At 37.5% G+C, this 12,476-nt stretch overlaps 1 protein-coding gene across 2 annotated transcripts; it reads left to right on the top strand.

Moving 5' to 3' along the window:
- The first annotated feature begins 9,082 nt into the window (after positions 1 to 9,082).
- LOC141345907 (extracellular calcium-sensing receptor) lies at positions 9,083 to 12,299 on the top strand. 2 transcript variants are annotated; one of them, XM_073850831.1, is made up of 6 exons: positions 9,083 to 9,297; positions 9,406 to 9,697; positions 9,845 to 10,636; positions 10,851 to 11,078; positions 11,184 to 11,307; positions 11,404 to 12,299. In XM_073850831.1, exons 1-6 carry the CDS (start codon positions 9,083 to 9,085, stop codon positions 12,297 to 12,299), a joined length of 2,547 nt encoding a protein of 848 aa, XP_073706932.1. The 2 variants fall into 2 exon arrangements, with proteins under 2 accessions (XP_073706932.1, XP_073706933.1); XM_073850832.1 differs by having other exon boundaries at positions 9,152 to 9,297; positions 9,845 to 10,604; positions 10,810 to 11,078.
- Positions 12,300 to 12,476: the final 177 nt, after the last annotated feature.

Raw genomic sequence — 12,476 nt, forward strand, 5'->3', positions numbered from 1 at the left:
AATCGCTGTAATAATTAAGTTTTTAAGGTGATATTTATTTGTATTTCCACCGATTTCAGAGTGACTGTAAGTAAGAGGTTTGAGTCCCGCCTCTTCAGTCGAGAGGTATTACTGCTAGAGGGCGCATTTTTTCTCAGCCCATGTAATTCATTGGGAAATATGTCATTTTCAAAAATTAATAATAAATCAACTGTACATCTGATCAGTCCAAATAGATATAGCAACTCTTTCGGGACAAGGGCCCAGGTCTCTGCCAAGTTTGGGCCTTGTGGCTTCAAAGGCCTCGGAGGAGTAGCTGTCAGAAATTTTCTTAGGTCATAAGAATAATAACATATAATAATAATAATAAGTTTAAATAGCATAACAGTATGTTGGCTCTCCAAGCCAACATAATAACTAGAAGCTAAAGTTCGATGACAAACTTTAAATGTTGGCTTGGAGAGCCAAATTGGGCAGCCTTCGGGCAAAAGGGCCAGCCCAGAACACCATAGTGGATTAATATGTGTATTTTAGGTTAAAACGGCTTGCCATACTGGAATAAGTGATGAGCGCCTGCTTCAAAGCCGCGTCGCGTTGCCGTGCGGTTGAGCCGAAAAGCAGAAATAAGCAAGCATTTAAACTTTTTATTATATGACTGAACTATTATTGTGTTGGATCGCTGGAGTGTTTGTATTAAAATACCTTTAAAAGACGTGCAAATGATGTCTTTGTTAACAGACATAAATGCAGCCGTGCATCTCATGTTAGTTAGTTAAGCCTATGAAAAACGTCATTTGCACCCAATGCAGGTCTTTAAATTATTCTTCTATATTTATTGTGTTGAATCGCTGGAGTGTTTTTATTTAAATGCCTTTAAAAGACGTGCAGTCATGTATAATTCTCAGTCGGACATCTCGGAGCTCATGTCTAACACACTGCTGAATGCAGCGCTCTCTGTATGAAAAAACAAAATGCTCACAAACAACTGCATTTAGCTGTTGATATTTTCTAATGGGTGGACTGAATTAAATCGCTGCAATATTGTAATTTTAAAGGCGTTCTAATTCGTGCAAATTATGTCGTTCGTCTCCATGTATACTCGTTGAAAGCAATCTGTACGCGGTGAAGGAATTGCTTAGGGTTTTCAATAAATTCGCTCAAACAGCTGAATTCAGGTCTTGATGTGTTCTAATGGGTATTTACAATTAAATGGCTGGAATATTGTAATTTTAAAGGCATTATTTATATGCATTTTCGGGACGTTCTAAAACGCTTAACGTGAAAAACGCTTAACGTGGCTTAACATACGTAAAAAACGACCAGGAAACCCTAAATTTGTATCAAACCTTACTTGGAATAAACACTAACTACTATCAAAAGAACGAGTCCTTATTCCATAGATAAAGTGAAGAATATCACGTTAAGCGTTTTCTCCCCCATAGAAGCTCATTATAAGGAAACAGCTTAACGTGGTTTAACTTACCTTAACAACGACCAGGGAAGACCAAACTTCTATCAAAGTTTACTTATAATAAATACTTTATGCTGTCAAAAGAACGAGCTCTTATTCAGCATATAAAGTAATCGCCCCCCCCCCCCCCCCATAGAAGTCAATTTAAAAAACGCTTTAATGTGGCTTAATGGAGCTGAACAACGACCGGCAAAAAAAACAAATTTTGGTCAAACATTACATATAATAAACACTTGCTGCTGTCAAAATATGAGATCTCATGCAGCATAAAAAGAGAATCACGTTAAGCGTCCCCCATAGAAGTCCATAAGGAAAGAGCTTAACATGGTTTAACTTTAACAACGACTGGTGAAAAACAAACTTCTGTCAAATTTTACTTATAATAAATACTATGCTGTCAAAAGAATGAGCTCTTATTCCGCATATAAAGTGAATATATCATGTTAAGCGTCCCCCATAGATAAGGAAATAACTTAACGTGGTTTAACGTATCTTAAAACCAAATTTCTGATGTTACATAATAAATACTTGCAGTGTCAGTGTTTATTATATGTAACGTTTGACCAAAATTTGTTTTTTTGCCGGTCGTTCAGCTCCATAAGCCACATTAAAGCGTTTTTTGAATGGACTTCCCTGGGGGGCGATTACTTTATATGCTGAATAAGAACTCGTTCTTTTGACAACAGAAAGTATTTATTATAAGTAGCTAAAATTTGACAGAAGTTTGGTCTTTCCCTGGTCGCTGTTGAGGTAAGTTAAACCACGTTAAGCTGTTTCCTTATAATGGGCTTCTATGGGGGAGAAAACGCTTAACGTGATATTCTTCACTTTATCTGTGGAATAAGGACTCGTTCTTTTGATAATAGTTAGTGTTTGTTCCAAGTAAGGTTTGACACAAATGTAGGGTTTCCTGGTCGTTTTTTACGTACGTTAAGCCACGTTAAGCGTTTTTCACGTTAAGCGTTTTAGAACGTCCCGCATTTTCCACCAAATTCAAAGTGTTAGTGAAACTGAAAAGCTCATTTGCAGCTAATGTAGTTCTTTAAAATATTCTTGTATATTGATTGTGTTGGATCGCTGGAGTGTTTTTATTTAAATGCTTTTAAAAGACGTGCAGTCATGTATAATTCTCAGACGGGTAAGTTAGCTCCGAGCCTGAAAGCTCGTCTGTATAACACATTTGCTGAAGACAGTGCTTTAACTTTTAAATAAAACAGATCACAAAAGGCTGATTTGTTGATGTGTTCTAATGGGTATTTACAAATAAATCGCTGAAATATATTAATTTTAAAGGCGTTCTAATTCGTGCAAGTTATGTTGTTTATGAGCACATACAGAGAGAGTTCGTGCTGACGGCTTGTATACTCGCTGAAGGGTGCAAGCTTTTCTTTTACTAGAACTACTCACAAACCACTGAATTTAGCTGTTGATATGTTCTAATGGGTTTTTAGAGTTAAATCGCTGTAATATTTAAATTTTTAAGGCGGTATTTATTTGTATTTCCACCGATTTCAGAGTGACTGTAAGTAAGAGGTTTGAGTCCCGCCTCTTCAGTCGAGAGGTATTACTGTTAGAGGGCGCATTTTTTCTCAGCCCATGTAATTCATTGGGAAATTTGTCATATTCAAAAATTAATAATAAATCAACTGTACATCTGATCAGTCCAAATAGATATAGCAACTCTTTCGGGACAAGGGCCCAGGTCTCTGCCAAGTTTGGGCCTTGTGGCTTCAAAGGCCTCGGAGGAGTAGCTGTCAGAAATTTCTTTAGGTCATAAGAATAATAAAAACTAGAAGCTAAAGTTCGATGACAAACTTTAAATGTTGGCTTGGAGAAGCAAACCGGGCAGCCTTCGGGCAAAAGGGCCAGCCCAGAACACCATAGTGGATTAATGTGTATTTTAGGTTAAAACGGCTTGCCATACTGGAATAAGTGATGAGCGCCTGCTTCAAAGCCGCGTTGCGTCGCGTGCGGTTGAGCCGAAAAGCAGAAATAAGCAAGCATTTAAACTTTTTATTATATGACTGAACTATTATTGTGTTGAATCGCTGGAGTGTTTGTATTAAAATACCTTTTAAAGACGTGCAAATGATGTCTTTGTTAACAGACACATAAATGCAGCCGTGCACCTCATGTTAGTTAAGCCTATGAAAAACGTCATTTGCACCCAATGCAGGTCTTTAAAAAATTCTTCTATATTTATTGTGTTGAATCGCTGGAGTGTTTTTATTTAAATGCCTTTAAAAGACGTGCAGTCATGTATAATTCTCAGTCGGACATCTCGGAGCTCATGTCTAACACACAGCTGAACGCAGCGCTCTCTGTATGAAAAAAAAAATAGTCACAAACAACTGCATTTAGCTGTTGATATTTTCTAATGGGTGGACTGAATTAAATCGCTGCAATAATGTAATTTTAAAGGCGGTCAAATTCGTGCAAATTATGTCGTTCGTATCCATGTAAACTCGTTGAAAGCAATCTGTACGCGGTGAAGGAAATGCTTAGGGGTTTCAATAAATTCGCTCAAACAGCTGAATTCAGGTCTTGATGTGTTCTAATGGGTATTTACAATTAAATGGCTGGAATATTGTAATTTTAAAGGCGTTATTTATATGCATTTTCCACCGAAATCAAAGTGAAAGTAAGTCTCAGCTCGGTAACATGTTCGTTAGTGAAACGTATTGAAAAGCTCATTTGCAGCTAAGGTAGTTCTTTAAAATATTCTTGTATATTTATTGTGTTGGATCGCTGGAGTGTTTTTATTTAAATGCTTTTAAAAGACGTGCAGTCATAATTCTCAGTCGGGTAAGTTAGCTCCGAGCCGTGAAAGCTCGTCTGTATAACACATTTGCTGAAGACAGTGCTTTAACTTTGAAATAAAACAGATCACAAAAGGCTGATTTGTTGATGTGTTCTAATGGGTATTTACAAACAAATCGCTGAAATATATTTATTTTAAAGGCGTTCTAATTCGTGCAATTTATGTTGTTTGTGAGCACATGTCGAGAGAGAGAAGCCTAGTGCTGACGGCTTGTACAAGCGCTGAAGGGTGCGAGCTTTTCTTTTACAAGAACTACTCACAAACCACTGAATTTAGCTGTTGATATGTTCTAATGGGTATTTAGAGTTAAATCGCTGTAATATTTGAATTTTTAAGGCGGTATTTATTTGTATTTCCACCGATTTCAGAGTGACTGTAAGCAAGAGGTTTGAGTCCCGCCTCTTCAGTCGAGAGGTATTGCGCCTCTAGATGGCGCATTTTTTCTCAGCCCATTGAAATCCTATAGAAATTTTTCATGTAAAAAAATTAATATTAAATCAACTGTAAGTCTGATCATTCCAAAAAGATATAGCAACACTTTCGTGACCAGGGCCCAGGGCTCCGCCGAGTTTGGGGCTTGTAGCCTTAAAGCTCTAGGAGGAGTAGCGTATAGAATTTTAGTCTCAGAAGAATTTTAATAATAACTAGAAGCTAAAGTTCGATGACAAACTTTAAATGTTGGCTTGGAGAGCCAAATTGGGCAGCCTTCGGTCAAAAGAGCCAGCCCAGAACACTTAGAGCTCTGTAATTGAATTGTTGCTAGTAAAAATGGCAGTACGACTAGAAATGCTTAGTATATTTTAGGCTAAAACAGCTTGCCATAGAGGATCGTGTGTGGATTTTAGGTTAAAACGGCTTGCCATACTAGAATATGTGATGAGCGCCTGCTTCAAAGCCGCGTCGCGTTGCCGTGCGGTTGAGCCGAAAAGCAGAAATAAGCAAGCATTTAACCTTTGTAATATATTACTATACTATTATTGTGTTAAATCGCTGCAGTTTTTGTATTTAAATACCTTTAAAAGACGTGCAAATGATGTCTTTGACGATGCAGACGAAGAACTGAGCAGTGCAAACAGCTCATTTGCACTCAATGCAGCTCTTTAAAATATTCTTCTATATTTATTGTGTGCAATCGCTGGAATGTTTTTATTTGATTACCTTTAAAAGACGTGCAAATGAATTCTTTGTTGACAGACTGATAATGCAGCCTTATGTTCCTTAAAAACCTTTGAAACAGGTCATTTGCATTCAATGTGGCTCTTTAAAATTTTCTTCTATATTTATTGTGTGCAATCGCTGGAGTGTTTTTATTTAAATGCCTTTAAAAGACGTGCAAATGATGTATTTGTTGACAGACTGATAATGCAGCCATACATCTCATGTTCGTTAGTAAAACGTTTGAAATAGCTCATTTACACCCAATGTAGCTCTTTAAAATATTCTTCTATATTTATAGTGTACAATCGCTGGAGTGTTTTTATTTAAATGCTTTTAAAAGACGTTCAGTCATGTATAATTCTCAGTCGGGTTAGCTCCGAGCCGTGAAGCTCGTCTGTGTAACACATTTGCTGAAGACAGTACTTCAACTTTGAAATAAAACAGATCACAAACTGATTTAGCTGTTGATGTGTTGTAATGGGTATTTAGAGTTAAATCGCTGTAATATTTTAATTTTAAAGGCGTTCTAATTCGTGCAAATTAGGTCGTTTGTGAGCAGATATACAGAGAGAGTACGTGCTGAAGCTGTACACGGTGAAGGAATGCTTAGAGTTTTGAATAAATTAGCTCAAATAGCTGAATTCAGGTCTTGATGTGTTCTAATGGGTATTTACAATTAAATCGCTGGAATATTTTAATTTTAAAGGCGTTATTTATTTGCATTTTCCATCGAAGTCAAAGTGGAAGTTGGTCAGAGCTCAGCGATCTCCTGTTGAGTAGAGAGGAATTACTCCTTTAGAGGGCGCTTTTTTTCTCAGCCCATTCAAATCTATGGGACATATTTCCATTCAGTGGAGAGTTCCATTCAGTGGAGAGGTATTGCTCCATTAGAGGGCGAAATTTTAGGAATTTTTAATGTAAAAAAATTAATAATAAATCAACTGTAAATCTGATCAGTCCAAATAGATATAGCAACACTTTCGAGACAAGGGCCCAGGTCTCTGCCAAGTTTGGGGCTTGTAGCCTTAAAGCTCTAGGAGGAGTAGCGTATAGAATTTTAGTCTCAGAAGAATTTTAATAATAATAATAATAATAATAAGTTTAAATAGCATAACAATATGTTGGCTTCTCCAAGCCAACATAATAATAACTAGAAGCTAAAGTTCGATGACAAACTTTAAATGTTGGCTTGGAGAGCCAAACCGGGCAGCCTTGGGGCAAAAGGGCCAGCCCAGAACACTTAGAGCTCTCTAATTGAATTGTTGCTAGTAAAAATGGCAGTACGACAAGAAATGCTTAGTATATTTTAGGCTAAAACAGCTTGCCATAGAGGATCTTGTGTGGATTTTAGGTTAAAACGGCTTGCCATACTGGAATATTGCTCCATTAGAGGGCGAAATTTTAGGAATTTTTAATGTAAAAAAATTAATAATAAATCAACTGTAAGTCTGATCAGTCTAAAAAGATATAGCAACAAACTCGGGGTCAGGGCCCAGGGCTCTGCCGAGTTTGGGGCTTGTAGCCTTAAAGCTGTAGGAGGAGTAGCGTATAGAATTTTAGTCTCAGAAGAAGTTTAATAATAATAATAATAATAATAATAAGTTTAAATAGCATAACAATATGTTGGCTTCTCCAAGCCAACATAATAAGTTTAAATAGCATAACAATATGTTGGCTTCTCCAAGCCAACATAATAATAAGTTTAAATAGCATAACAGTATGTTGGCTCTCCAAGCCAACATAATAAGTTTAAATAGCATAACAGTATGTTGGCTCTCCAAGCCAACATAATAATAAGTTTAAATAGCATAACAGTATGTTGGCTCTCCAAGCCAACATAATAATAAGTTTAAATAGCATAACAGTATGTTGGCTCTCCAAGCCAACATAATAATAATAAGTTTAAATAGCATAACAGTATGTTGGCTCTCCAAGCCAACATAATAAGTTTAAATAGGATTTCAGTAAGTTGGCTTTCCCAAGCCAACTTAATAAGTTTAAATAGGATTTCAGTAAGTTGGCTTTCCCAAGCCAACTTAATAATTTCTTAACTCAAAATAAAAAAATCCTGGGTTACTATGGTCATGCAGGTTTGTTTATGCATTAAACTCGTGGCCACGAGAAATGCATGTTGTTCCCTCAATATAAGAACTCGTTACCTCGACAAAATGATCTCGTGGCCACGACATAATATGACGTTCCCACGAATTAATATCTCGTGGCAACGACATAATATGACATTCCCACAAGTTTATATGTCGTGGCCACGACAAACATAAGTGAACCGAAGATGTCCCCTCCAGGTCACCGTACAATCGAGTCTTTTAGCTTGCAGCGGTGTTTGCTGCCGCTTCAGTTCAGTGCATTACATGACTGCCCCCTACTGACCATGTCTTTCCTGTGTCAAAGCATTTTCTGGGATCCCTCAGAATACACCGGTGTCACGCGAGAGCACTTCCGTTCCTGCGCGCATTTTAAATGGCCAGATCTGTATATGTAACTTTTCAACCGTATTGTATGTGTTAGGGTTCTGTGACTTCGGTCTAGTTTTCTTGTGGTTTTGTGGCAGAGCCCTGACACTCCCGCCATGTCTTGTTTTCATGTTGTCTGCGTGCCTTGTTTCTTGTTGGAGTGTGGTGTTCGGATCCCGGCACTCATGTCTTGTTGAGTTTCAGTATCGTGTTGGGGTTCGGACACTCACACTCCATGTTCTGTCTTGTTGCGGTCTCGAGTTTTCTTGGGCCGTATGCTCTTCTGTTACGTGGATTGTTCTTTTCTTGTTGTCTTGTGTTGTTGCATGCAGCTCATGTTTTTGGCTGTGTGTTCTCATGTTATGTTATGTTTTTGTCTTGTACCTTTGTAGCACGCAGCTTGTTTTTTGCTGGCTGTGTGCTTTCATGTCATTGTTTTGTGTGAACATGCAGCTTATGAGTTTTCTTATTAGCTTTGTGTTCGTGTCTTGTTTTGTTCAAGCACATGGCTTGTGATTTTGTATTGCTGGCCATGTGCTTGTGTTTTTGTTTGACCCCACTCATCTTGTTTCCTGATTATTGGTTAATTTGCCCCACCTGTGTTTCCCTCATTACCTGCCTCATTTGCTCCCTACTTATTCTCCTTTTGTTTGCAGTCCTGCACCAGTTTGTCAACGTATTTCCCTGGATGTGTCCTGTCCTACCTTGTTCCTGCCAAGCCTTGTACTGTTTTTCCCCCTCGGGGTAGTTTTGGTTGTTTTGTTTATTTTATTTTCCAATAAAGCCCATACTTTGCATCATTGAGTCCTCGCCTCTTCCATTTACCCGAAACCTGACAGTATGATGCAAATTTGCAATCTGATACTTCCTGCAGATCATATGATACATCAGTTGTGCTTAAACAGCTAAAAAAGGTAAAATAATATTCAAAAATGAATAAATAGCAAAGAAAAAAAATATTCACACAGACACATGCCTGGGTGTTGACCTAAAACCATAGCTTACAAAAGTGCAGCAATGTACTCTGATCATGTCCAAATGTGGCACCTCCTTCAAATGAGGTCAACCTATGTAATTTCCCAGCAGATTTTAAGATCTCTATAAAAACCTCAAAGTCCTTCTATTAGCTAAAATGTCAGAGCTGACACAATTGACATATGATAGTATCTATTAAATGGGTGAATGGAGCCACTGGTTGCACTACTACATATGGTAATAGCCATCATGACTTTCTCTAAAGCTAATGAAACTGTCTGTACTCTACGAGGAGAGCCTGTACACCCTGAGCTATGGAAAGATGGGGACATCATAGTTGGAGGGGTTTTCTCTTTCCATAGCAGCTGGGAAGTCAGGCAACTGACATATTCCATCATGCCACCTCCACTGAAGTGCATCAGGTAAGTAAAAGCTGAGAAATGGTATAATAAAAGATTTTGTAAATACAAGTGCTATATGTTATTTGATTAAATCATAGTTTTTTTTTTTTTTTGTTTTTTTTTATCAAGTCTTAATTTCAGAGACTTCCAGTACGCACAGTCCATGCTCTTCGCAATAGAGGAAATTAATAACAGTTCCACTTTGCTACCTGGGGTCTCATTAGGCTACAAGATCTACGACACGTGCGGCTCAGTGGCGGTTGGGGTTCGAGCAGCTATGGCCCTTGCAAATGGGTATGAGAAAACGTCTATTGAAGGGCCATGCACAAAGCACGCTGAAGTGCAGGCCATTATTGGGGACACAACTTCTTCAGCATGCATGGCGATATCAAAGGGTATCGGACCATTCAAGCTTCCATTGGTAATTTTATATGTTACAATTTATCACAATTTAGTGTTTTTAAAATTATATAAAATGTTTTAATTGTAATCTATATTTTAAATAAATAACATGTAATTATCCTGGATGTGTTATACCATATTGCTTCTGTATATATTAATCTCTTAGATCAGTCACTATGCCACTTGTGAATGCCTTAGTGACAAAGTCAAATATCCATCATTTCTTCGAACTATTGCAAGTGACCACTACCAGAGCAGAGCACTGGCAGAACTGGTTAGAAACTTTGGCTGGACCTGGGTGGGAGCCTTAAGAACGGATGATGATTATGGTAACAGTGGGATGGCCACTTTTACTAAGGTGGCTGAACAGATGGGTATTTGTTTGGAATATTCTCTCCCGTTTTTTAGAACCTACCCTGAAGATAAAGTAATGAGAATAATTGAGCAGATTAAAAGCTCCACTTCACGAGTGATTGTGGGATTTCTTGCTCACTGGGACTTGGAGGTTCTGCTGCATAAATTTGTTAAATACAATATTACTGGATACCAGTGGGTAGGCACTGAAGCCTGGATATCTGATTCAGTCATTGCCAGTATGGATAAGCACCACATTCTACAAGGAGCAATTGGTCTGGCTATACCCAAAACAAAAGTGACAGGTCTGCAAGAATTCATTCTAGATATAAAGCCACTGAAGTCTTCAGGAGGTGCAATTTTTACTGAATTTTGGGAAGCCCTGTTTCAGTGTAAATACTCTACCAAAAATGATTTTGTGTCCACAACTGCATGTACAGGCAAGGAGGAACTGTCTCAAGTGCAAAATTTATTTACAGACATGTCACTTATGCCCATCTTCAGCAATGTGTACAAAGGAGTGTATGCTGTTGCTCATACACTCCATGACCTTCTGGGCTGCAAGGAAAAATGTTTCTCAAAGAAACAGCCTGATCCTTCAACAGTGGGTTAACACTATTTTATATCTACTGCTATATAAAATTCAGTATTCTCTAAGGTTGTACACATGGACACAACATATTCAACAATTCAGTATTTGCACTGTATGTACTGTACATATATAATTTTGTTGAGATAAAAACATGTACTGTTTGCCATGTCAAACATTTAAGTTAGTGACTGCTTTAGATGGTGAATTTGTCTTCTTTTTTTTTCAGTTTCTGAAGCACCTGAAAAAGGTACATTTCAAAACCAAAGATGGTGAGGAGGTTTACTTTGATGAGAATGGTGATCCAGTGGCGAAATATGAGATAATAAATTGGCAACCAAGTAAGAAACAACACTATGAATTTGTTACTGTTGGGCTTTATGATGCTTCTTTTCTGGGGATAGATCGTTTAGCTGTCAATATGCCATCAATTTTATGGCCAAATAATTCCACAAAGGTGAGGAAAAAAAGAGACAAACTTACAACAATTTATTTATCTATTTTCAGAATTTCATTTTCTATAAGTAAATGGCAAAGGAAAAAAAATACATTTTTGTCACAGGTACCGGTGTCTGTGTGCAGCGAGAGCTGTCCCCCTGGCACTAGGAAAGCTGTGAAGAAAGGAAAACCTATATGTTGTTATGACTGCATACCATGTACAGAGGGAGAGATCAGTAACACTACAGGTGAAAATTAAATCACTATATAAAGACAGAAATAGATAGATAAAGACAGAAAACACTACAATTACTGTTATTAATAATTACGTCCATTACATACAGATTCTGTAACATGTCTGCGGTGCCATCAAGACTTCTGGTCAAATCTACAAAATGATGGATGTGTTAAGAAGGAAACTGAATTTTTGTCTTATGAGGAGATCATGGGAATTTTGCTCACAACTATTTCAGTTGTTGGTGCATTTATAACAATTCTAATTGCAGTCATATTTTTCAGATATAAAAATACCCCAATAGTGAAAGCCAACAACACAGAACTAAGCTTTTTGCTCCTGTTTTCACTGATGTTGTGTTTTCTCTGTTCACTTACCTTCATTGGTCGGCCCACTGAGTGGTCCTGTATGTTACGTCACACAGCATTTGGCATCACTTTTGTCCTCTGTATCTCCTGTGTTCTGGGAAAAACAATAGTAGTGTTAATGGCCTTTAGGGCTACACTTCCAGGGAGTAATGTAATGAAATGGTTTGGGCCTCCTCAACAAAGACTCAGTGTTTTTGCCTTTACTCTTATACAAGTGCTTATTTGTGTACTTTGGTTAACAATATCACCCCCTTTTCCATTTAAAAATCTCAAGTACTTCAAAGAAAAGATAATTCTAGAGTGTAATGTGGGATCAGTCATTGGTTTCTGGGCTGTGTTAGGTTATATAGGACTGCTTGCTATTCTATGTTTCTTTTTGGCTTTTCTTGCTCGAAAACTCCCGGATAATTTTAATGAAGCCAAATTCATCACATTCAGTATGCTCATATTCTGTGCTGTTTGGATTGCTTTTATACCAGCTTATGTTAGTTCTCCTGGAAAATTTACTGTGGCAGTGGAGATATTTGCCATTTTAGCCTCCACGTATGGAATGTTATTTTGCATATTTATTCCTAAATGTTATATCATTTTACTGAAACCAGACAAGAACTCTAAAAAACATTTGATGGGTAAATGACCCCCACGAGCCCTTTGAGTGTAATAAATAATGTAAAAGATAATTTATTTCGGTATGTGTAGGTAACCAATAAGGTACAAGAGGCTAAGCTGTATTGTGAATAAAAGGTTGAAGAGGGACCGCTTTGTGTCATGCCTAACAATGCCCTTCAGTCTTAACTTATTCGCAATACTGCAT

The sequence above is a fragment of the Garra rufa genome, chromosome 11, assembly GCF_049309525.1.
Source record: "Garra rufa chromosome 11, GarRuf1.0, whole genome shotgun sequence".
Classification (NCBI taxonomy): domain Eukaryota; kingdom Metazoa; phylum Chordata; class Actinopteri; order Cypriniformes; family Cyprinidae; genus Garra; species Garra rufa.